Source organism: Pelobates fuscus, chromosome 9, assembly GCF_036172605.1.
Source record: "Pelobates fuscus isolate aPelFus1 chromosome 9, aPelFus1.pri, whole genome shotgun sequence".
NCBI classification, from domain to species: domain Eukaryota; kingdom Metazoa; phylum Chordata; class Amphibia; order Anura; family Pelobatidae; genus Pelobates; species Pelobates fuscus.
Window position 1 is genome coordinate 121,133,802 of NC_086325.1, and position 27,211 is coordinate 121,161,012.

The 27,211-nt window shown below is 38.1% G+C and overlaps 1 protein-coding gene across 1 annotated transcript in view; it reads right to left on the minus strand.

Annotated features, from left to right (window-relative positions):
- Positions 1–27,211, minus strand: part of DENND1A (DENN domain containing 1A) — a 920,735-nt gene that overhangs the window by 46,884 nt on the left and 846,640 nt on the right. Inside the window, exon 20 of the mRNA XM_063432346.1 lies at positions 2,732–2,788. Within this exon, the coding sequence (XP_063288416.1) occupies positions 2,732–2,788 (57 nt within the window). The remainder of the gene's footprint in view (positions 1–2,731; positions 2,789–27,211) is intronic.

Below are 27,211 nucleotides of genomic sequence, written 5' to 3' on the forward strand. Positions count from 1 at the left end.
ATAGAAATACCCCACCTTTAGCACACAGTGCAATTTTGCTCACCAGTTTTAACCCCTTCCCGACAAAAAAAATGGTCTTTAAGGACCATTTTTCCTACTTACTTACCCGATTAGTTATGAGGAAAGGCTAGAAAAAATGAATTTGTTTTCTTTAGAAAAAAAGGAGCTTTGAGGGGATATGATAGCATTATACAAATATATGCGGGGTCAGTACAAATCGCTATGTGCTAACCTGTTTATTTGCAGGAATATACAACAGACAAAAGGTCACCCATTGAGACTGGAAGCAAGGCTTTTTCGTTTACAGCAGAGGAAATGGTTCTTTACAGCAAGAACAATAAAGATGTGAAATTATCTGCATAAAGAGGTTGTCTTATCGAATTCTATAGATATTTTTTTTTAAATGGCTGTATGCTTTTTTGCATAAACAGAATATTCATAGATGTATGTAAACAGGTAGTTCATCCAATTAGAGATCTGATTGCCATTATGGAGTCATAAACAAATGTTCACTTTTTGTGGCATAATTGGAAATGGCTACATTTGGGTGTTTTGCCATCTTTTAAATCCACAGAATAAAAGAATGTGTTGCAATACTGAACTTGGTGGTCTTTTTTCAACCTAGACAACTATGTTATATGCTACGCTGAAACATGAGGTCCTGTGCTCTGCTATACATCAATACGCATTCTTATAGCTCAGTTCCAAGAGAGTTTATGCATAGTTCCAAGCTTACCAAACACATTACTGACTGTAGATCATGTTAAAAACCAAAATCTGGTTATTTACATTGAGTCTAGTAATGTAATTATGTGGATGTGTAAAAAAAATGTAGACTTTAACTAATGCATCCATAAACGTGTGATTTTTTATCATAGTATCGTCATCATCTGACTGTGGCCATTCAGAGCCAGTAGCTTCTCTGTCAATCAGTCACATAATTCTAAACTATATTACGCCACGTAACATAGAATCTGAAACAATATTTTGAATTTGAAGATTTAGAGACTTGTTTGACACAAAATATGTACCACCCTATTGGGAGCCCCTTTGACTCATGGTCCTTCACCTGCAGGGAGATTCATATATAACAAACTGCATGCATTAAATCCTTTCTATGAGTATTTAACGAGATGTAACCAGAACATGCAGAGTTAGCAGTAAGTCATTCAAACATCCTGAGCTGTAACCTTTAAATCCAATAATCACCTACAAATATGAGCAAAAATGACTTGGGCAAAAAACTTGCATTTTCTCCTCCGAAACATAAATATACACATGCAGACAGAATAACACAGTAGTAGAAGACAGTTACTCACCCCTGCCCCAAAGAACATATGTATTGTATGTAGAGGCTACTGTGATCATTTCTTACTAGCCAAATTGATAATTAGTTATAAATAATTAACTACAAATTTTCCAATTTTGGTTATCCGTGGGGTACACCAATGGGGTGGGAAGCTATCCAGCAATTTGTAGGGTGCAAGGTCAAGAGAATTGACATTTAACAAGAGGGAAAAGAGTTCCCGTTGGATACCCCCAGGGATAGTATTCCATTTAGGCTGGCAAAAACCTACCAACGGAACGGAGGTGTGAACCACGTCTAAAGTTAACTATTGTTTACGTTTATATTAATCTGCCAATTAAAAATAAAGGTTCAAACCAAGTGCAAGTAATGTCATACTAAATAATCCTACATTTAAAATTATATCTGATATACTGTGTATTTCATTATTATATATTTTATTTCATGTATGTTTCATCTGTATAATTATGACACTATATATTGTAAAAATAGATTAAAAAAAAAAAGATATGTAACTATAGCCGCTTATATTTGCTTCTACTGTTCTATATGTTTTAAAATTGTTTTAAAATGACCTTTATAACAGACACTTTAATTATTTAAGAATTATTTATAGTTAACACGGTTACCGCATGAAATATTTTTTTCAAGTAGCATATGTGAAATAAAAAAAATGTATATATATATATATATACATATATAAATATAAATATATATATAAATGTTGCATAAAACAAGTTAAGGATGACAATTTAATGAATCAATTAAAATGCTACACTGCAATTTTGGTAGCTAGATGATATGTTGATAAAGGCCACTCTATACATGTAATTACAGGTAACCTACTATTAAAAAAACGAGCCAGTAAGTGCCATCTAAACACACTCTTTCCCAGGCTGCGGATTTTAAATGTCTTATCTGATCTAATTATTTACAGGTATAGTTTAAACTTTACAAAATAAAACCTAATACATATTGTGAAGTTTATGAGACAATAATTTAATCTGAAAACTAGCTTTGCAACATCTCATGAGGACTCTTCAGTGATACGATTTACAGAATACGAACGGAAAACTGAAACATTCATTTAAACTAGTCTTTGGCCAGTTGGTGAGTAGCCATTTAATATAAATAGCAAAATCAGAAAAAGGAATAGTAACCCTATATATGCATTTAATAGACACAGGCATCAGAGTTTCACTCAGATATCAAACCAGACAGAACAGAATGTGACAGGATCAATATTAAGCTGGGAGAAATGCAAGTTTCACACAAATGTTTTGTACACATCAGAGGTTTTAGAGGCCAAATTTCATTTTTGCTGTTGCAAGAGAGACAGACTGTACTAAGGAGACATATTAGAGCTACAGAGAGTAAATCAGGCAAAGTTAGCAGAGTGAGAAGTGCAGATCCGCATCTACTCACGGGCACAGAGGCACGCTGGATCCTGGGAGGCGGAGGTCGTGCTGGAGGGATCTTTTCCTGCGGTATTAAAGTGGAAACTGACATATCAGTATCAGGCAACACTGACCACAAACAGTAATACACACTGCCCTGTATGTCTGCAGCAAAGGTGAACTTCCACATCACCTAGATTATTAGGAAATCTTCTTTACTGTACAACAAGAAACATTTACCAACATGACACATGAATGGCTTTGAAGGCCCAAATCCAGCTTCCAGTACCATAACAAACAAGTAAACAAATCTATAATGTATTACCAGTTTATCGAGCCACCGTTAATGGATGCAGGAGAAAGTAAATTAATCTATATTATACTAACAGTTTGCCAGGCCACCATTAATGGATGCAGGAGGAAGATCTCTGCTAGTGTGGCCTACATCACAATGTTAATTACCTTTCATGAATGTATGCAAGTTAGTTAATTTGTATATACTATGATTGGGACCTTCCAATTCCAGTTCTCTTAATACCCCAAGTAAATAAAGCTACATTTGGCTGTCATAATGAGCCCAAAATGTGATTATACAATGGACACAGAGTCTATTGCTGATACCTGCTGCCTGAAGGCCGAAACAATCATCCTGCTTCTACCCCCCCACCCGAGTCAACAGGTATTCTTTGCTAGCTTTGTTCACAAAACGACCTGCAAGCAAGTAGTTAGCGTGTTCGTAGTGTCGTTGATGATCAAATACCTCATGGCAGCAGAGTTTTGCTGGTTACATTTTTTGTAATAGACCCTATCTCCACTGGTCACCTATTGTATTCCATTTTTCTGCATCTGGAACCCCACAATTAATTCACGCTATTTGGGCTAACCAACTACCTACCATTACTTGCACAAGCTGCATTTCCTTCGGTTTATTATTTTAACATGTATCCGCGTCAACCGTTTTTAACTGCAATCTGTATTTAATGCATGTCAATCTACATGTTTTGCAGCATTTTGAAAAGATCTATAAAAAACATATTAAAAAACAATGGACAATGGGTAGATCATGTGTATAACAAAAGTTCAGCTAAGTTATTTTATATTTCTGTACAATACAGTTTTAGCCAAACCAGCTTTCATTAGCCATGAAAGTTAGATAATCCGGGATGGTAGATAGCCACAGTACCATGCCTCCTAAAATATTATAAACGGCAGATATTATACTAGTGTTGTCATACCTTGTAATACATCTATCTACAATTATATAACCACATAAAATTGAATATAAGAACTTGTTAAATCATGTTTTGATGCAATACAACAAACACAAGTTCACATAGACTTAATCTCCATATTCTCACCACTCACATGACGGGAATTCACAAATGTATTTTTCTATACATCTGGTAACAACATTAAAAGGATCTGTCAATTATTTGCTGTAGGTAGTTACTCTTTGATTTACCAAGATCAGGTGTGCATAAACACAGGGCCTGATTAAAGTGAACCTGTGATGACAAATAAAAGTTTGCATGGTTTGACTCATGTTATACAATTAAAGAAACACTATGGCGTTTGGAATACAAAACTGTATTCCAGTTCCTGTATTGCAGTTAGTTTAAGATCCCACACCTCAAATCTAAATAAAATTGTGGAAAAAAAGGTTTTACTCACATATATTATTTCCCAGCACCAACAGCCAGTCCCCACAGCTGCTCAATTCACTTCCCACAAACATCACACAGACTTTAATTCATTGGCTCAGTGTGTCAGCTGATATTCTTAGACAATGAATTTAGTTCCAATCAAGGCCTTACTTTCTTTCACTATCTCAGAAGAGGAAGTTCAATTTTAGTGATATCAGTGAAGAGGGATGGACCACATGTGCCGAGGATACTTGGGTATATGTCAAACTGTTCAAAAATGTGAGTGTTTATTGTGGGAACAATGGCAGACTACTATTCACACCATATCCATGGTTCATTTAGTTTACAAACCCAATTGCTTTTTAGATAAAGATAAATACTCTTATAGCATCTGTACTGATTCTATACGGACAGGATTCCACGGATAGTCTTTCCTGTATGATTGCACGATCAGCTATGACCAACTTATCCACAGTTTTCTTTGGGCAATTTAGACATGCCATGCAAATTAAATAAATAAATAAATAAATAATTTGTATCTAATATGTATATTTAATTAGATATATCAGGATAAATATGTACACTCTCTAGGCAAGTAAAGTTAAATTATGTAATGAGAAGCCATCTACAGCATTGACTTGTTATGTGCATCAATGAAGATAGCGACTATATTTGGCCATAAAAAAATCTGAGACTCTTTAAATAATAATAAAAAAAGTTATCAAAAAAAGTTACCAAACATTTGAAAAACATGGCAAATCTGGTTCTTTCAAAATCACATGGATAAAAAAAGAACATATTCAGTATTTTATACCTTACTTGACTGCTGCCTTTGGCATTGAAGCTGTTAATATTTCTCTGTGGTACTAGCTAAACATGGAGGTGGAAGCATTGGGATAGAGCCAACCTAGAAATCTGCGTCTGGCATGGGATTCTTTGGAACGTTACACTCATCCCACTTCTACTAAGGAGACAAAAACATGATCATATGGTTTCTATCACAGGTTCTGAGATGTGCAGAGACAGAAGAGTGGGATGCTCTTCCTGGCCAACAAGGGATGCTCACAGATGTGTCAGACAGTAACAGACACATACAGACTAAATGCTTTACCTGAGCGCTTTGTGTGCTTTGCGCTTTAACCTACAAACATTACAAGTTATTATCTGCTACTGTGTAGATCTAACAAATAGTGCTTGTTTTATTTTAATTGTTTTAAAGGAAAGCACACTTGTTTTAAAGGAAAGCATTCACTATATACACCTACATTCACTACACACACACACTCTGCATCTAATGCATGCATACAAACATTACATACATTACACAAAACGTACAATCTGCATCCACTATACACACTGCATCCATGACACACATACCGCATCCACTACACACATTCTACATCCACTATACACACTGCATCCATGACACACATTCTACATCCACTATACACACACACACACCCTTCATCCTTGTGGGCAGCTCGGGGCTGGCCCTGGAGGCCCAGATCTTGAGCTGTGTCAGGGGCCCTAAAATTTCTGATGGCAGCCCTGCTCAGCAGTCTCTGTGTGTGTATGGACTCAGCAGTCTGTGTGTGTGTATGGACTCAGCAGTCTGTGTGTCTGTGTGTATGTCTTTGTGTCTGTGTGTGTGTGTATGGACTCAGCAGTCTGTGTGTGTGTGTGTATGGACTCAGCAGTCTGTGTGTGTGTGTGTGTGTGTGGACTCAGCAGTCTGTGTGTGTGTGTGTGTGTATGGACTCAGCAGTCTGTGTGTGTGTGTATGGACTCAGCAGTCTGTGTGTGTGTATGGACTCAGCAGTCTGTGTGTGTGTATGGACTCAGCAGTCTGTGTGTGTGTATGGATTCAGCAGTCTGCGTGTGTGTATGGACACAGCAGTCTGTGTGTGTGTATGGACACAGCAGTCTGTGTGTGTGTATGGACACAGCAGTCTGTGTGTGTGTATGGACACAGCAGTCTGTGTGTGTGTATGGACACAGCAGTCTGTGTGTGTGTATGGACACAGCAGTCTGTGTATGTGTGTGTGCATGGACTCAGCAGTCTGTGTATGTCTGTGTGTATGGACTCAGCAATCTGTATGTGTGTATGGACTCAGCAATCTGTATGTGTGTATGGACTCAGCAGTCTGTGTGTGTGTATGGACTCGGCAGTCTGTGTGTGTCTGTATCTAGGACTCAGCAGTCTGTGTGTGTATGGACTCAGCACTCTGTGTGTGTGTGTGTGTGTGTGTGTGTATGGACTCAGCAGTCTGTGTGTTTGTGTGTGTGTGTATGGACTCAGCAGTGTGTGTGTCTGTGTGTATGGACTCAGCAATCTGTATGTGTGTATGGACTCAGCAGTCTGTGTGTGTGTGTGTGTGTGTGTGTATGGACTCGGCAGTCTGTGTGTGTCTGTATCTAGGACTCAGCAGTCTGTGTGTGTATGGACTCAGCACTCTGTGTGTGTGTGTGTGTGTGTGTGTGTATGGACTCAGCACTCTCTGTGTGTGTGTGTGTGTGTATGGACTCAGCAGTCTGTATGTCTGTGTGTGTGTGTTGGATTCAGCAGTCTGTGTGTAAGTGTAAAAATCAGCCTGTGTGCATTCAGCAACGTCTGTGTGTGTGTGTATTCAGAAGTTTCTCGGTGTTCGTATTTGTGTACTGTGTGTATGTACTCAGCAGTCTATCAATAATTAAAATTTTTATTCCTGTGAGTTGTTGTGTAGGAAGAGCCCCAGTGCACTGCTTTGCCCGGGGGCCCTTAACACTGTTAAGATGGTACTGCTTGTGTGTGTCAGTGAGCTTCTATTTATTGAGCATGTGTGTGTCCCTGAACTTCTTTGTAGTGAGCCTTGTGTTTATACAAGTGAGTTTGTCTGTAGTAAGCCTGTGTGCGAGTCAGAGAGTTTTTTGTCTGTCAGTGAGCCTATTTGTGCATGTCAGTGAGCTTGTGTGCTCACTGTACTATATATATATATATATATATATATATATATATATATATATATATATATATATATATATATAATACCTGTAAGAATGGCATACATTTTTTTTCCAGGGCTGCTTTCCAGTTTGGCTTTGCCAGCGTTTGCGCTTTACCGCTGAATCATTTGTGTGAGCTGCCGCACACTTTAGCCCTGTTACACGCATCTGGGAGCTGCTGTTGACAGGTACTTGTAGTCTAGAGATTGGGACATGGGGTATATGCTCAGCTATCTGTATAATACTATAGTGCTGTTCTCTGTATAATACAGGTCTGTGTATAATACCCTGGGACAATCAGTGTTCCCTGTATAGTGCTGCTCTCTGTCTTGGGATATTATACACAAACAGATCTGTATTATACAGAGAGCAACACTATACAGGGAGCACTGACTGTCCCAGGATATTATACACACAGCCATGTATTATACAGAGAGCAGCACTGTACAGGGAGCGCTGAATGTCCCAATTTCTCAAATGTTGGCAACAATGGCACTATATCAAGGGAAATGTTTGTTTTTTAAATAATCCCTGGTGGCAAATAATGAATCCTCCACCAGGGATTATTAAAAAAAAACATTGTGTCGGGGGCGGGGCTTAACATGCGGCAGGGGCGGGGTCAAACTGCGGCGAGGGCGGGGTTAAATGTGCCCCCCTACTTTTGTCCCTGGCCCACCATGTGCCCCCCCTAAAAATGAATCCTTGAGACGCCACTGCCTGCAATCCATGAACCAGTTCAGTAGCCCGTCTCTGAACTTTCTCCAAAGTATCAATATTCTTCTGGAGATACGGTCTCCATTACTGCATACAATACTCCAAGTGAGGTCTCAACAGTGTTCTGTACAATGGCATGAGCACTTCCCTCTTTCTACTGCTAATACCTCTCCCTATACATAAGTCGGTGTCTCCTCAACTACTTATTGTAGAGATAATCCCAATAGGGAGTTTAGAATATGTGTGCTCCTGGCACAAGAAGCTATTTTGGTTTTCCAATTCACATCAGGAAGATTTCCCACTTCTTTGTCATTTTAGCTATTTCCTCAACTAGTAGATTATCTAAATCTTCTATTTGTCCAGGGAGCCCTCTAAATCACACCTACACGAGTTACTGTGTGATTGCCAAATTCTAATGTAACCCAAACTGACTATGTTCGCCTCACTAACATTTATTAGTCTAGATTTTATGCTATCCTTCACATACAGGTCCACACACCAGTTCTCCCTCAGCCACCATCTTCTTTGTTCTGCCTCTCAGTTCTTTATCCACCAGGAGCCCACATTCCTGTTGTTCTCTTGCACAGTGAAGTCTATGGAGGATCACATGATAATGCAGTATCTTATATAGCCTGACTAACAATGTGTGAGAAGTTTCCTATTTCCCACAGCACCTCTAGGGACAATTAAGGGAATTGAAACAGTTTGACTGCAAATATTTCGCCCTTTGTCAAGTTTTGTCAACCTTGCGGTTGCTCATAAAACAAAGTAGTGTGATATATTTTGATTGTGTAGTCATTGAATAAATTTAACAGATCGATATAAGTCAGTCAGTATAAGTAATTCATAAATAATTTTATAAAACACTCAGAAGTGCTATTGAGATGACAGAGTTGCTTTAAACTCTAAAGGGACACTATAGTCACCAGAACCACAACAGATTAATGTAGTGGTTCTGGTGTCTATAGCCTGTCCATAGACGGTGAGCACTGTAAATGCTAGTTTTTCAGAGTATAGGCAGTGTATACATTGCTATTTAGTAACACATTTAGTGGCAGTCACTCAGACGGCCACTATAGGTGCTTCCTAGACCAGTGTGCAGTACTGACGTTTAGCGTCTGTACACTCATGGAGACGCTGAACATTCCCCATTGAGATGTATTGATTCAATGCATCCCTATGAGGAGTTGTTGATTGGCTGATACGGATTTCCTTTCAATACCAACATGTAAAAAAAATATGGTTTTATCCTCAGCAAACATAATACTTAAAAAAATGATATTACATAAATCAAAGATGGCAAGTACTTAGTACAAACTCTGTGAGTGTGCAAATAGTTAAATTAGTGTATTTAGATTTCATATGTATTTATTCCACACCAGTAAAGCCTGTCTGATTTCCCCACATTGAACACAGCCTGAAAGAAGACACCCCAGCCTTGAAAAAAGAAAAAACCTTATTTCTGAGAAGCGAATTACAGATTTCAGTAGATGCTGGCGTTCAGTGAGAATGTTAAGATAAACATGCTCGATCATACTGCTAGATGCTGACCACTTGGAGCTCAAAGGCTCGTTTTAATTGCAAATATCTGCAACGTCTAGATTTACCTATCCCACATATGTCCTTCAGCTACTCCAAGGACATGAGATAGCCCTGAGAAATAATGTTTCAAACACAGATAATCCTTGCCTTAAGCCAATTTTTCCAATAGAAAGTTGTTTTCTCTCTCTCTTTCTCTCTCTGGGTTCCACATAAGCTTGTCCACAGCCTGAGCAGGCTCCCCTGTGGGATGGAGAGGCAGTAGCATATTTGGAAAATGAAACATGCAAATGTGATAATCGTGGGGGTCTTACTATCAAATCTTCATTTCACCCCTTCACTGCCATGCCACAGTATGTTGCATTTATAAAAGCAACAGCACGCCTTATCAAAGATCACACTGAACATCATTATATTCTTAACGCATCCAGTGATGCTTTTGTTAAATAGAAATTCAAACTGTAATCACCAAAAGAAAATTCTGTTAATTGAATTTTGTACATCTTGTTATACATAAGGGCTTCCTTAAAAAAAAAAAAAAAAAAAAAGGATAATTTTAACACCAGAAACATAATTTTACCTTGTTCTCCCCAATCTACAGCTGCCGTTACTTCTCAGGTTTAGCTTTTCAGAAGGAGCAGATATTATTTACAAAAGCGGCATCTGATTTGCAGTTAATTTGTTGATGCAGCAAAACACATTGTTTCTGAAAGGTCAGGAGGGGAACTCACGCTGGAAAATCATCTTAATTAGCGCGTGGTGCGTATGAACGGTTGAACAATGTGCGAGGGAATGGACAGACATTGCAAAAGAAAAAGACTATATATTTAAATAAGCATTATCTATAGAAACTGGTTTATGGAGCTTTCTCTACATGAGCCTGACAAGCAGAGGGCTTGGAGAATCTGATTAGTCTGAGTTGACATCTGGTTAAGAAAAATATCATCCTTGCTTTCTTACAGATATAAAAAGATGTCTGACAGTCCCTTTACAGCGCAAATGTTCCGCTGCATGAGGACAGTAAAGTGCCACATTTTTCCTTTGGTAGCTATGAGATGATATTAACATTTCCACTGCTACATGAAATTATGAAAATTGTTATACCTGTGTAGAACTTCTGCACGCTAGCACTTTATTGCTCAATATTGCTTTGTAAAGTCACCCCTCTGTGTATATCTCCCACTATTATAGCTTTGTCACATTTTCTTCCTTCATCCATATTTTATTCTTCACCATACTTCATCCATGCTACTACCCAAACCTCCTGATACATTTCCACCCTCAACGAACCACAGTTACCATAACATTCACATTGGTGGCTTTGACAAGGTAGCTTAACTGTGCATATTCGCTCCCTTTCAGCGATATGTAAAAGGCCGCCTACGGAATGAAAGCTCATGGGTTGCAATCTTATCCCTGTGACGGCCTAATAGTCAGTAACTTTATTTACAACACCTTAAGATTTGGCAACTTTACTCCACATGAGTGAAATAGCAGTGCCTTTTAAACCAGAAAGTGAAAGCTTTGGAGCTTATTTCATATGCCTTCCTAAGAGTTCTGTTCTTAAGGTTTTATGAAATGTCTGAAAAAGTCACAGCAAGCCTAACTGACTGACGTCTGAAATAAAACTTAGTAATGAAGATGTGGACCGAGCAAAAGCATACGTCATCAGCAGAGTGCGTAGATTGGGATGGGGCATACTATTAGGGAGGATATTTAAGGACACAACTTCTGGAATAAAAGGGAATCATGACGGAATATTTACGTCATGTGTCCTTAAGGGGATAAGTAAGAACACTGTTATGAAGTGCTTAATATGCAAGGATTAGGATTTTGAATTTAATCTAGAAACTTTTGGACACTTGGGAGTAATGTGATAGTCCATCAGCAGTGGGTCTAGTTTTACTGTATAATAGCTATGCACGTTTTCAGCTTTCAACTATGATGTTAAAAACAGCAATAAGAACAAGGTACATTTATCGAGAAAGATGACACTGATTCTGTTTTATATCTAGCACATATCACAGAACCTCAGTGGTCATCATGCAATGTATATCAATGTGAGTAGTTTAAGAAATGATTCCCTCTATGAGTTTGCTGTAAATACTCATATGGTAAAGAGGCTACAGGAAGGAACCAAACAGCTTACCTACAGTCCACTAAAAATTCCCAGTACAGCATGTAGAATATTCGCACCAGTGAAAACAGAACATCAGAATGTTTTTGTATGTGTGAAATTGCAGCTGGTGCCCAAGAGACTTTCAAGTTTCTTCTAATGGTTAATTCTCGTTAATATTTTTTCAAGTAAATATTCAAAACAGATGTCTCAGCAGCATATTAAAGGTGTGACTTCACCCACACTCAGAACTCTTCCTCAAATAACACAAAATGGATATGATATCAAACATAAGATAGCTGCAAAGTATTCAAGGCAAAGTTTGATGCAGCAAAAGTCCAAAAAGAATGACACTTGACTAGTGATGTCCCGAACGGTTCGCTGGCGAATAGTTACCGGCGAACATACCGTGTTCGCCACGGACGGCTTACATATGCGATGTTCGGTCCGCCCCCTATTCGTCATTATTGAATAAATTTTGACCCTGTACCTCACAGTCAGCAGACACATTCCAGCCAATCAGCAGCAGACCCTCCCTCCCAGACCCTCCCACCTCCTAGACAGCATACAATTTAGATGAATTCTGAAGCTGCATTCATTTTTTTTTGTATTTATTATACATTATCCTCCATAGCCAGTAACCTGTGTTTATTATACATTATCCCCCATAGCCAGTAACCTGTGATAATTATACATTATTCCCCCATAGCCAGTAACCTGTGCTTATTATACATTATCCCCCCCACAACCAGTAACCTGTGTTTATTATACATTATCCTCCCATAGCCAGTAACCCGTGTTTATTATACATTACCCCCCCCATAGCCAGTAACCTGTGTTTATTATACATTATCCCCCCACAACCAGTAACCTGTGCCTAATATACATTATCTCCCCCATAGCCAGTAACCTGTGTTTGTTATACATTATCCCCCCACAACCAGTAACCTGTGTTTATTATACAGTATCCTCCCCATAGCCAGTAACCTGTGTTTATTATACATTATCCCCCCAATAGCCAGTAACATGTGTTTATTATACATTATCCCCTCATAGCCAGTAACCTGTGTTTATTATACATTATCCCTCCATAGCCAGTAACCTGTGTTTATTATACATCATCCCCCATAGCCAGTAACCTGTGTTTATTATACATTATCCTCCCATAGCCAGTAACCTGTGCTTATTATACATTATCCCCCCATAGCCAGTAACCTGTGTTTATTATACATTATCCTCCCATAGCCAGTAACCTGTGTTTATGATACATTATTCCTCCTATAGCCAGTAACCTGTGTTTATTATACATTATCCTCCCATAGCCAGTAACCTGTGTTTATTATACATTATCCCCCCCACAACCAGTAACCTGTGTTTATTATACATTAGCCCCCCCATAGCCAGTAACCTGTGCTTATTATACATTATCTCCCCCATAGCCAGTAACCTGTGTTTATTATACATTATTCCCCCACAACCAGTAACCTGTGTTTATTATACATTATCCCCCCCACAACCAGTAACCTGTGTTCTTAGGCCGGCCCACAGAGTGAGTGAGTGAGTGAATAATATAATATATATGTTCAGAAACATATTAGTAATATATGTAAATCGGGTTCATGCAAAGAGGGTGAAAAGGTATTAAAGAAAAACACACTTATTGCATCAAATTTACAAAGCCAAACTTTTAAAAGCTTTCCTCATTTCTTTCTCGGGATGAGGAATATATCGGTTGTAGACTGAGGATTTCCATCTGCCCAATCTTTTAATAATATGCACTGGAGTGTCAGTGTTGAAGGAGACCGAAGCTGCCCCTATTCTAAATGAAAGACCCGAGACATGGATACAACCCAATCTTAGGAGTAGAGTCAGAGGGATTCAGTGAGAGTAGTGGTGAAATGTGTGTGGCATGACTGAGTGTGGGTAAGTAAGAGTCAAGTATTTTAATTGGGCACTAGTTCTAGGTGGGATAAAGTAGTATAGCGGATGGATGAGTAGTTTGGTTCGTTTTAGAGGTTTGTAGAGAAAGTATATAGTGATCATGATTTTTAGCGATATCAAATATTTTTAAGGTGGTCCCAGTGCCACCACTCATATCTGGTGTCACAATAGCTTGCATTAAAAAAACCAAAACAAAAAAAAAACTTTTTTGACTGTAATATAATAGCAGTCAGTTTCCTTCACACGTGTGCGTTTCAGGGCCTGCCAGGGCACAGTGTCACACCAGTGCAACTCATATCTGGTGTAACAGTAGTGTACATTTAAAAATAAAACAAATACAGGGGGCTTGTTGTCACCTTTCGGGGACCCTTGGTGTTGTACGTGGCTGGGTGGAGGAAGAGACCTTCAATGACATCATTGAGGACAAGGTATCCAACCTTGTGCAAATAGGGAGTTTGCGGTTGTGCAAATGGACTGTTTGCGGTGCGTTAAACGGTGAGTTTGGTCTGTCACTGTGAAGCGGGCGTAACCCTTACACTACCTGATCGATACAATATCATACCTGATGTTTAAAAGCACATTATTCCAAACAATTTAGGAATGTTAGGTGATTTATGCCCTTTATGGATTAAAACCAGACTCTGCATCAACTATGTAATTTTCCATGGGGGTTTTGCCATGGATCCCCCTCCGGCATGCCACAGTCCAGGTGTTAGTCCCCACTAAACAACTTTTCTATCAACATTGTGGCCAGAAAGAGTCCCTGTGGGTTTTAAAATTCACCTGTCTATTGAAGTCTATGGCGGTTCGCCCGTTCGCGAACATTTGCGGAAGTTCGCGTTCGCCGTTCGTGAACGGAAAATTTCATGTTCGCGACATCACTACACTTGACCATTCCATGTGCGAAGTATAGAAATTAACCAGGAAGTGTCTTGTAATTATTCAGTAGGGTGCTAGAAAATGTCCATCCCGTTAAGCTATATGCGGAGGTCTATGCCAAAAACACAATCCCTAAATAAAGAACTGTAGGGTGAAAATAGCTGATTCATCCTCTCATCTCACCTACAATATAATATTGACATGAAGGACTTAATTTCAAATATATACAGAGAGTTTATATGATGTGTTGAATTTGAAATGTATATTTATAATCTATAAAGAAAGCATATATATATATTATTTCCCTTAGATCTCTGTTGTTATCCTGCATATACAAACCTGAAAGGAGGTGAAAGGGACACTATAATGCAAATAAATACTTGACATTACTCACTTCTGCATGAACTGCTCAGTGGGAATGTTGGGCATATAGCATACACCACTGATCAGCAAAAGTTTATAGGAACGTTACTTCTGTATCTGGAAGTAAAAGCACATAATGAAACCACTGTGCAAGGTAATTGGTGTCAATTATAGCTTGCTAGACAACTTTCTGGGCAAACTGCCACATATAAACCTATGAGAAGACCTGTAGAGTCTAGAACTTGTGAACACCAAACAAGTGCTTGCACAGGAAGTGTACCTGTGTACATCAATGAGCATGGTGGTGGGCTTATAGCTGCAGTGATTAACAAAAGAATGAAGATGGACTGAGAGAAGAGATTTCCTTGCTCCATAGCTTATATAAGAAACACATGTGGTTATAGTGCTAATTGAGTCATTTAAATATAATTCAGACTGCGTTACAGACCAGTGATCATTTATGTCCAGAATGATTGCAATCAAACTTATCAATAAGCATGCAAGGATATAATCTCTGCACATTTACCCAGGAAACAAAAGCTGGTTTATGTGGTGCAAAGCGACTACACTGTGAAGATGGTTTTAGTGCTGTGTACTTTTAGCTGTTAATTTGTCCTGGCATTTGTGCTTTGACTACCTGTCAGATTTTTCTGCCTCTTACACTGGTGACAATAAAGTTGACGTTTCTCTCTGACATATGGAGCAGCAAAGGAACGTTGCAAACACTGCACTGTCAATTGATAGAATTAATTTCCAGTCCCAAGCGACAGTTTAAAGATACACGTGTGATTATATGACATGTACTGAAAGCAATGAGGTACCAGGATTAAGACAGAAGTTATTTCTGTATACTAAGTCGTCTCTATCAGACAGCAGTGAAGGCTATGTATGCCTTGCTGTAAGTGATATGGACATTGCAATCTTGGGACAGTAGTAATACATTACACAAGATTTCACATGAATTCATAAACACAATCTAGTTCATGCAGAGTGCATTCTAATGACTGTAAAGTCTGCTCAATTTGATATCCACCTAATGAATGCGTGCATACAAATAACTGTCCAACAAAGTATTTGTATAAGTTTATACATTGTGATGCATCACTGTGCTAGGGACAATAGACATTAGGGTCACAGGGAACAAATGGCTAGAACTATTGTAAATACCCTACACAGGCTTTATATACGACACAACATACACTGGTCTTCTTGATCCTCATTAATTCCTACCACAAATAGTGTTGAAACACTCCCAAACTTCAATAAACTGGATGCATTTAGACCCAAACAAGCTAAAGGTACTTGAAAATAAAGATTAATTAATATAGATTTGCTTTCTTGCTCAAATGTAATCTCTGAATTTGATGGTGATAGTATGGTGTGAAGATGGTAGCTTTGGGCCTAGAATCAGCTATATTATGGCAAAATAACTTATATGTGGCATGGTATGTGGCATGGTATTGGTAATACAGTGTATTTAAAAGCTAAAAATGCTAACAAAACACGACAAGCACACATTCACTTTGATAGTATTTACTACCTCTATTGGAAGGTTACTTTAAGCATTGGCTATCCATTCCAATATGTATTGTTTTTTTCAAATAATTTTCTACAATCCTGTATATCAGGTCCTTATGTGAAGACCTATGTGTTGTGCTCAGCATCTAAACCTTAAAATATTTGCAGTTTTAGTGCTCAATCCAGAAATAACTTTAGAACTTCTTGCATCCTTAATTATACTGCACAGATGTAGCCAGTGGCTTCGTTTTTAATAAGTATTGACAGACAGAATGTTTATATTTTCAAAATGCGCTGAATAAAAGTGTCCCTTTCAGAACTTAGATAAACGGAGAGACCCTGACATATCCAGCTTCCTTAATTACAATACAAAGATGTTTTTTTTTTTTCTTTTTTCTTCGGTATCAGACAATGAGAATTGGGGGCTGAGGAGGAATCTGCTCTTCAATTTGCTTGGACGGAGCTGTGCCACCTGTGACAGGACTGACATGTCATACCAAGGGAACTAGGGACTGTGTGTGACATTTTTTATTCATGGTTAGGAAGGCCCTTGTAATGATAAGACCCATTGGATGTGTAACTGCTACAGACATCCCTTAGTGCCAGGGACAGCGGCTCAGGAAACGCTTCCACTGCTTTATCAGGTACTTTGAGCAGTCAAATGAAGAGAGCAAATGCCAAGAAATCTGACTGTCAAATCAAATCCTCCAGGGCAGCTCCTATGCACAGCATCTCCTCATTTATACAGTAGAAGGACTATTAATACAAAGGTGAAGAACGCCTGGGAGTTGCTGTTGGTCATTTCTGTTGCAAAGCAGGCCCAGCAATATGTGCCACTCACTAATCACACTGCTTATGGATTCGTGCAGCTGCTGCTCTAACACACATAATAAAAGGCACCAGGGAGAAAGGAGAAAGGAGACTCTGGCCAGCACTTCCCACGGTGCCATGTGCTTTTAAAGTGCTGAAACTAACAAAAAAAACACACAATATGTTGCCTCTGCAAAAATAGCCCCCTGTGTTTCCGTGTGTCATGGAAATGTAGTATCAGCAAAATGAATGCAAATATGTATTACAATATAGTGTGAATAAGAAGAGCTTTCATTTGCTAAGAAGCATCATCTAGGGCAGCTCAGAGCTACTGATATTAAACCTTGTGAAACCGAATACTGTTTTGCATACGTGACTCCAAATGCGAATGAATAATATTGCTTCCGTCGCTAATGCCTGTGGCTTGGCTCCTTGGCTCTTTGATGCCAATATGCTAAGGCACCGTGACCATTCTGGCCAGCCAGAAAATCAATACTAGTGAAATAATGATACATATTGTATGACAATTTAGGTCAATATCTTGTGGAAGGTAAATTGTCCACGGGATTATAGATGCTTGTAGACTAGAACTCTCAACATTTGCAGTTCTCATGCATAAAGATGCAAATCAAACATAGGGATACAGGATTATCAGTACAGTAATAGGCTTAGTCTCCAAGTCAGTACTTAACAAACCACAGGCACCAGGTCACCATGAGGAATAGAAACGTTCTGTTAGTTTAACTATGCTAAAAACTAAGACCGTGTTTCTGTACCATGTTGTATGTATCTTAAATTATGGTGACTATAACATTTCACATCTCCTTGACTATAATTTTTTTTTTCTCCTCATCAGGTACTTACCGTTTAGAAATCTGTACCCTATGGATATCCAGTGGCTCAGATATCTATAATGTATTGCGGGAATCATTTAGGAGCGAGACTCTATATCACTGACACAGTATTAAGCATGTATCTTGCATTTATTGATAATTAAATTTTGATTGAGACATACTTTGTTTTAGTAACACAGAGTTCTCTTTAAATTAAAGCTGCCTTAATTTTTCATTATTTCAAATAAATAGCATCAGAGCGCCGTTTGTAATATACGCATATAAGAAAATACCTCTCTATCACCATATCACCATATACAATATTTAGAGGATGATCCCCTGAAACCCATCACTAAAATGCAAACGTAGATGTTAGAAATGCAAGGGACATCATATAATTTCTACAAGGTGTTAATACAGATCCCCTTAACACACATAGACATGGCATTAACTAAAAAAAAATCCTAAAAGGCTGCTGAGAGATCAATCAGTGTTAAAACTGAACTCAGACCATCAGAGAGTGCATAAACCAGCATGCTTGCTTTTGAATCCTGCCTCTATGAGGCATAAATGTCACTGTATGACAAATGGGTAACCAGTTGGGTAATGACTTTCTCCAAAAAAAACAACTTTTTAGATGTACCTATATATAGCTATGAGCAACATCATTACCAAAAATGTGCATGATCGTATTTTTGGGTTTTTACTAAGTGACATAACTTATCTTCCATTTACTTTCATTGACTGCTTTTGGTCCCCTGGCATTTGTCAGTCCCTCTTCCTCATGCAGACGAGAAAATTATATACCTCACCTGTATGGGTCAAAAAGAACAGTGCTCCTAAATACCAGTCAGTTAGGGAAAGATGAGTTAAAATGTGCATGTCATGGGCACACAAAGTTGTGTTCTATTGAGAGCATAACAACCTGGAAATGTTAGCCAATGTCTAAATTTGCCCCTCACATGTCAATGTAGTAACCGTAGAGAGCAGAACTACCCTCCTACAGATAGCTTGCCTGCTCACCTCCACAGTAAGTATGGGCAGCTGTTGGTTCAGGTAAATGACTAATGCTGGCTTTTCCCTTTAAAACACATTTTGTATATTTGTATGTTCTGCTCCCCCCCCCCCCCCCCACCTCCCCTTGCTCTGGAACCTATTGGGCTTTTTCTTGACCTTGATCTTACCTGTTCTGGTTTGCCCGTAACCTCAAATGAATGTTTCTGTATTCTGCCATAACCCATTATTATTCTAGACAATTATTTTGTATCTTTGCACTGAACGTATCTAGTCCTGACCAAACACGACAACCCAAGATCCGTGTCATGGTATAGTTGTAGAAGAGCATGGCAATCACTTCTTATTAACTTGCACACTGATCTTCTTTTAAATCTTCAGTCACTACATGTTGTATAAAATGATCGTGTTCTATTTCTAGTTGTATCTGCAGCAGTTTTCATAAACTGTCACTGCATTCATTCCAAGGTGTGAAAATCGTCTTCGTTAACCTTTTCACTGCCAGTGAACTATCCAGAAAAGTTTTTTTCTAGGCTTTCTACGGAATATACCCGCTAGGAGCCAAAACAGAAATTAGAGAGGAAAAAAAAGTAACAAGTCGCACCCTCTGCACACTGAATTTCTAATCAAAGGAGTCTGTCTGTACTTGTAACCAGCTACTTGTGAACTTTTGTATCTCATGTTTTTTTCCCCCTCCTGGTGGCAGTTTACATCCTGCTTGCTGATCTATCAGTGCTGCAGGTTTACACGTCTATTTTCAAAACCCTCTGGCAGGTTCATTCACCCACACATTATAAGCAGCAGTGTAAAAAAATAGATTTGCAGCACTTTCCAAAGTATAAACTATGTGTACCAACAAATCTATCGGAGACATAACAGTCATACCGAGTTAGCACAGCACAGAGGGCTAGAATAATTGTCTCAAGTGCCTTGGGGTTTAAGGTGAAATATTAGGCATTTGATTAGCTCTACAAGGTACACTGATGCTAACAGCTACATTCTGATTGATAAACAGTACAGATTTCATAGCTTCCTATTTATAGAGACATATGGATATGCAGGGGCATATATCAACACAAAGCCAGTGCTAGAAAGAGTCATGTGAATAAACAATAATAGAAAACCTTAATGCATGCATAGTCTTACAGGAAGACAGGCACATATTCTCATAATGACATGCAGCGTCAGAAAGTAGGCTATATACAGTCAACAGCATAATAATAGATGGAATGTTATAAAGTTTACTACACACTGAAATAAATGGTCCTGTAACTATTGCTAAAACCAGACACACGCACTAATATACACAATGCGGTCATGTCCCCAACAAATACCCAGCTAAATGATGATTTCCACATACAGCCATAGTGCATGGTGTATAAACGTTAGTTATTAGTGGATTGGATTTTTCAGTAATCTCCATAGAGAAACATTGACAGTAGAATTACCTGCACTCCAGAACAACCAATGCTAAATTGCCATAGGATGCCACCATATCAACAAATCAGATTGCCACTTTTTTACCCTGCTTTAGCTACCCAGTTTTTCTTTAACCCCTTAAGGACCAAACTTCTGGAATAAAAGGGAATCATGACATGTCACACATGTCATGTGTCCTTAAGGGGTTAAGCAACATTACTGTAAACCGAAAATGTATAGGAGCAACAAAGAGAAACAAAGAGAAAGCCGAAAAGTTGTAGGACACACAAATTCATTGTACATGACTGGTGTGGACGGAAAAGTTGTGAAAATTATCATCCCTAGGCTGTAACCCTCACTACCAAGTTCAAACTGACTTTAGAATGGTGGTAACGAACCCAGTCCTTGCAGTACATTAACATAGTGGTATTGTCCAATAGTGCTAAAATGGGGATGCTAAAACATGTTTTTTTGTGTCTTGAGGACTGTAAGTAGTATCAGCTAAAGAACTGCTAAACCATAGCTTTTCAAAATAGTATTTAAAAAATACATACATTATTTGTATAAACTGAGCAGCTGTTTTGTTAATATTAAAATTGACAAGGGTTTGTAAGAAAACCCTTTTTAATTCTAGGCTGTGTAAAACGTACATTTCACATAAAACAAATCTACACATATACACTAATAATAACGTGTGATAACAAAAGTATCCCCTTATAAAGGAATGCACACATCTGCTTTGTTGATAATTTACTCATACAGTGATCGATACATGCAGCTAGATACTACTATTTATGTCTATATAAGGACAGATATAAACAACCACGAACTGATGTGTAAACACAATCAAAATCTGACAGAGACACTCATGCATATTCATTTGCATACTGATCGAGACCACTCTTGTATGCGGATAAATATACACTGCATAATAAAGTACACAGAAGTGGAGCATAACAATAGGGGGCTCCAGTGCAGAAATATTTCAACTAGTGCTAGCCTTTTTTCACCTTTTGTGTCCACTGATAGAACCAGCAATTCTTCCCATTTCTACTAGGCTGTTTTTTTTTTTTTTTTTTTTTTTGTCTGTCCGCTAACTGTTTTAATCTGATCTTTTCCACAGTCTTCTGCCTCCTCATCCCTTAGCCCTTTCCTTCTATCGCTAAGAGGATAAAAATAATGTTAAATAATTTCACCACCTTTACTTTCAAAATGTGAGAAAAGTTCATATAACACTGCCATAAAACAAACTGTTCTACCTCAAGATATGATATCATATTCTTCTACTCTTTCAATAAGTCATATAAGGATAAACATATCTTCAATCATGTGACATCCAATATGGAAGACAACAGGACAAACTGAACAAAAAAATAAACAAGCTCTAGTGGGTTTGCACTGTTACCGCCTTCTATGCTACACTCGGGTATGGTCATATTGAGGTGATTTAGAAATAAAATAAAAAAATAAAATAAATAAAAATGTACAAGCTCCAACAACTCACCATGAGACTGATCAAATACTAATGTAACACCAAAACAGAACTTAAAGAGGCAAGGGCATTGAGTTCATTCAATAAATTTTTTTAAATTTATTTATTTGAGTTGATATAATTTTTGCTAAATTAAGGACAAAATAGCCAACTGGAATACAATCTCGAATTCTGGATTTTTTTTTTTTTTTCATTTCTAATTTGGCTATTAACAACTTGGTTATCAATCTACTAAGTGAATTAGCTTTGGGCGTATATTTAAATGTATTAATTAATCATGATGAACAATAGTCTCAACATATCAATGATGAGCATAAAAAACGCAGAATTGTCAATTTAAGTTCCAATGATTGTACCTGATTTAAAGAGCAGTTTCTGTGTTATTGCATACATCTTATTACAGCCAGCTGTGCATTATGGCCTGACTGCCATCTAATATACCTCTCTCAGTTATGGAGATATTTTAAGAGCACTGCTACAGTCAGGATATTACAGGGAGATGAGGCTGAGCTAGTAAAAAACAAAGTTAAAATTATACGGCTACAGATAATAACATGTCAAATCTGATAATGAGCAATATAAAGATATTTTACAGTAAACGTCATATTTCTTTATCTTCTCTGTTTGATACCTGATCTGCTGAAGGAAATGTCTATCAAAATCTATTAAACTATTTGCTATTGTAAAAGGATCTTTTAGAACATTTCCTCTTCAATCAATCAGAATTGAAATCTAAGCTCTAATTTTCCTACAGATCAATCAATTAGGTGGTTGCTGAAGTGGCACAGCCCTGAGGCTGTTTAATATGAAGCTTTGCGTCTCGCTGTGAGCGCTGGATACCGGCTCAATGATGGGAGCAGAGAGCAGTTGAGAAGGCATGCTATTCAGGCAGCACTAACGCACATTTAGAATGGCAGAAATGTTAGAAGACGCATCCGATTTGAAAAAAACAACAAAAAACAGCCTCCTGCACCGTCTTGACTGTGAAAGGATGATATTAGGGGAAGTGTACTGAACAGAGCTTCGAACACAGCTTGGGGCAAAGAGAAGAGAACTTCCATTTTGCTTAAAATCACAATTTAAGCAAATATTTACATGCATATTCTCCAGGAGAAAACAACTGCTACTGGTCTGTCAGTGCCCAGCACAGCCAGTATGTCTTGTGTGACGCAGGGGTTACTAGGGCTAAATCGTAATGGGGTTAATTTTATCTATTGTATTTGCATGCCGTTAACAAAGAAGTATATACATGTACATTATATAAACCAGTGGACGTTTAAAAAAAAAATGAATGTCTGCAAGAGTAATAATAATAAATTCTACATAAAATAATCCATTATTTCTACTTCTCTTAATTTAAAGGGTTACATAAAAAAGATTTAGTTTCACGACTTTCATAGATATCCTTTTTAGTTCAAAAGTGCTATCTTTTTTAAACTAACAGTAAGTATGTGGCAACTTTGTTTATATTAATTTCACTTTTGCTTAGCTCAGCTGATGGTTGCGCCCAAGAAAGCATACATGATAAGCTATGGCAAATAGCTTGTGTGCCACCATCTCACCTTGATGCACGGACAAAGATTTGACTATTCACAGGGAAAAGATGAACGATGGCTATATTGGCTCAAATTTGTTGTAAATCAACTTTTTTTTTTTTAAGAGAATGAAGAGAGACAGAGTGTTACATAAATGAAAAAGTGTGAGCTCCTTTATGCAAACAGTCAATGTACTACATACTAACATCCACTCTGTAAAGAAGGCATCTTTGAAAATATTAAGTATTAGATGGAATGCCACAAGCATGTATCGTATATCCTTAATAGGAAATGAAGAGTAGAATGAAAAAGGATACAAGAGAGAAAGGGACAGGTGAGATAACATCCCCATCACTGGAAAATCACACATATGAATCTAAATATTATTAGAATCTTTCTTGTCAGGTCCAAAGGTCTATTTCATGTATGGGTATTGGTATTGGTATTGTAGAAATGTAATAACCCTGTCATCCCATGCATAGTAAGATCTAGAAAACTAGGAGGATATGAAATATGGGGTTTTAGAATGGAAGAGGGAATGAGGAGTGAGAAATAGAATAAGCAGGAAAAGATTGATACAGAGGGTTAGCAGAAATATGTTAGCAAGACAATCCTCAAGTTCTCAATGGAGGGTTGCATAGGAAGATGTAAGGTATTGTCCACAGTAGCAACAGGCAAACTCTGTCCCATTGGAGCAGAACTTGATCTTGTTGAGATAAGGAAAACATTCACACTAAAATACTACGGTATTATGCACTTTGTGAAAAATGATATGCCTAATGATTGAGCAGAAGCAGTAGACCCTCGGAAGTGGTAATGTGCTACATCGAATGGTAAACAGTATCATATGAATGTACTTATTAGAAAGTATGCATTGCTACTTATACTTAAATTTTTTTTTTTTTTTAAAGTATGCAATGCTGCTATGGGAATTAACATTTGGGCAGTCTTCGTTGTGTCTGCACAAGATAAAAGCTTATGAATAGCATACAACTAAATTAAAATCTTGCTTAAGAGCATAAGAAACAATAAAAGTCCAAAACATTTGAAATTTGCTAGGCAAAACCTTATCCTCATATAAGTCCCAGAGTAGTCCAGTATCTCCAGCATCATGATATCTGGCCAACAAAACGTTACTGTCTACTCTGTGTTGGATTTGAAGGCCTAATCTATTTGGTTTCCAATTGGATCTTGTGTAGATAGAAAGGAAACACAAATGTAACAGCTTGTGTTCATCCCGCGCCATGCCAAAAGAGCAAAGGATTAAAGTAGACTTGGTGATATGGAAGGTGTGTGACCAAGGCAAACTTTATAGAATAACCCATAATGTCCTCTGGGCAAGGCGGCAAACATTTTCATGCACCAGTGAGCTTTTGGAGTATTGACGTTTGCACAATTAAGCCAAAGTGGAACTTGTCTGGATCATTTTCTAGAAGTTTAATGTAACTATTTTGGCAACTTTTCAGGTATTGTGGAATGCACATTGGGTCACTCATTTGTTATTGAGTTGGGAAGTGGTACATAATAAGGTTTGCATAGGGAATGTGGACAGTGTAATGGTATTTTTTATTAATATATAAAAAAAGGTCTTGGACAATTCTGCACAAATATGTTTGATGTCATTATGTTGCAGTGAAGCTCTATGGAAATGCTATTGTATTGCCATAATATTCATCATAAAATCAAAATATTATAAGTGCAACCTTTAAAAAAGACTTCCTGGGTATATTGGTACCTTTGGGAGAGCTGAGGGGATTCCCTGGGGTCCAGTGGTGCTGCTGGGCAGCTGGCTGTCTGTCTGTCTGTCTGGCGGGCGCGCGAGGGAGCACTCTCCCCTGAGCGCTCTCTGCCCAGCTCCCTTGCGCGCCTGGTATGTACGCCACTGGGGTGGATAGCAATCAGGTTAAAGGATAGGAAGAAACTGCCTGGAAGGGTGAGGTCATTTTAGAGGCAGGTTTGACATATCCCCTAGGAATATATACCCATTCGTATAATGTTTTTGTGGCTTTTGGTTGGGTTAGGGGCAGGGTGAATTAAGGCAAAATGGGGAGCAAGAATAATCACCCCCCCCCCCCCAAAAAAAAAAATAAATAAAAAAAAATAGAATGAGTAATGTGTCATTTTTAACCCCCCCCCCATACATATACACTCACACATATATATATATATATATATATATATATATATATATATATATATATATAGCCAAAAGTACAAGATAGCACTCCAGGGACTTCCAAGTCGAATGAATAAAACATAGTTTTTATTAGCTCAAAATAAAAATCAACGTTTCACAGACTTTCATCAGGATGTTTGCTGATAAGCACTGGGCAAGTACATCAAGGAAGGGGGAGTGCATTACTATTTTTGTTATAAATATATATATACGGATTCCATAAAATGTAACTTTTTTTAGGTCTTGTTTTAAAATCAATCAACGTTTCAGTCCTGCTTGAGGACTTTCATCAGGATAATATCTGATGAAAGTCCTCAAGCAGGACTGAAACGTTGATTGATTTTAAAACAAGACCTAATAAAAGTTAAATTTTATGGAATCCGTGAGTGCAGCCTTCTACTACTACTATTTGGATGTTTGGAGCCCTGGTAGTGCACCCGGTTTGGGAATTGGAGTTTGAGTGCAAGGTACAGTGACTTTATATATATATATATATATATATATATATATATATATATATATATATATATATATGAAATTCAGAGTAATCTCTGAGAGTATCGTGGGGGAATGGATTCCTGAAAACCTCTGAGTATATTCTTATCTGGTATGATAGCATGAAGTTATGGTAGTTTTGGCCATAGGTTATCCTGTGTTGTTGAATGCCTGTAAAATATATAATTAATGGTGTGTGAGATAGTTTAAGGTGGCAAAAAGAAGCAAAACCTAGGAGAAATGTTATGACACAGGTTGAGCTATGTTGTGTTCCAATGAGATTCTTTAAGCCAGGTAAAAAGCTGTGTTATGTGTTCTACAAGTATGGGATGAAAGTGTTAGATGGGATAGTGCATGCTATGCTGCATGAGTATGTCTAATCCATGATTTTGTCTCTGGAACAAAAGAGTGGCCGTGACTGTATGGGCGGCTGTAGGAAGCATATGATGAACATGCCTGGAATATAAATGAGACAATTGTCGGCAGGGATGTATACCCCCATCTGGTACATGAAAGTGAAATGTGATAAGTGGCCAACCAAGTGAGTTCCCCAGAAATATCATGACCTTATGGATGAGTAGTGGCGTTTGTTGATGATATGACATGTGCCTAGTTGTCTGAGTAACAACGGATTGATGACCCTGATTTACCCCATGCCACAGCAGCTGCTACAATGGGGTAGATCTCCCAAAGGGGCTGAGGTGGTGGAAAAATGTAAAAACCTGGATGCCATGGCCAACAGCTCCAAAGCAATTGTTCCCGGTAGAACGCTGCCAAACCCGTGGTAGACGCCGCATCTGACCATCTGGTTGGAGAAGTGTCCGACAATCCTGAAAGGAACATGCTTTTACCATGCCAAGTGGTTAAGAAATCCCCCCCCCATGTGCAGGTCTGCTGTTGCTGAGGTGTCTAGGGACATCCTCTGATCGTCATGTTGGAAGTGTGGAAAAAAGGGGAAAGTACTCTGGATGTGAAAGCGTGGTCTTGTGGTATGATTGGCATGGCAAAATTAAGGAACCTGGTAGGGATTGTAGTTCAT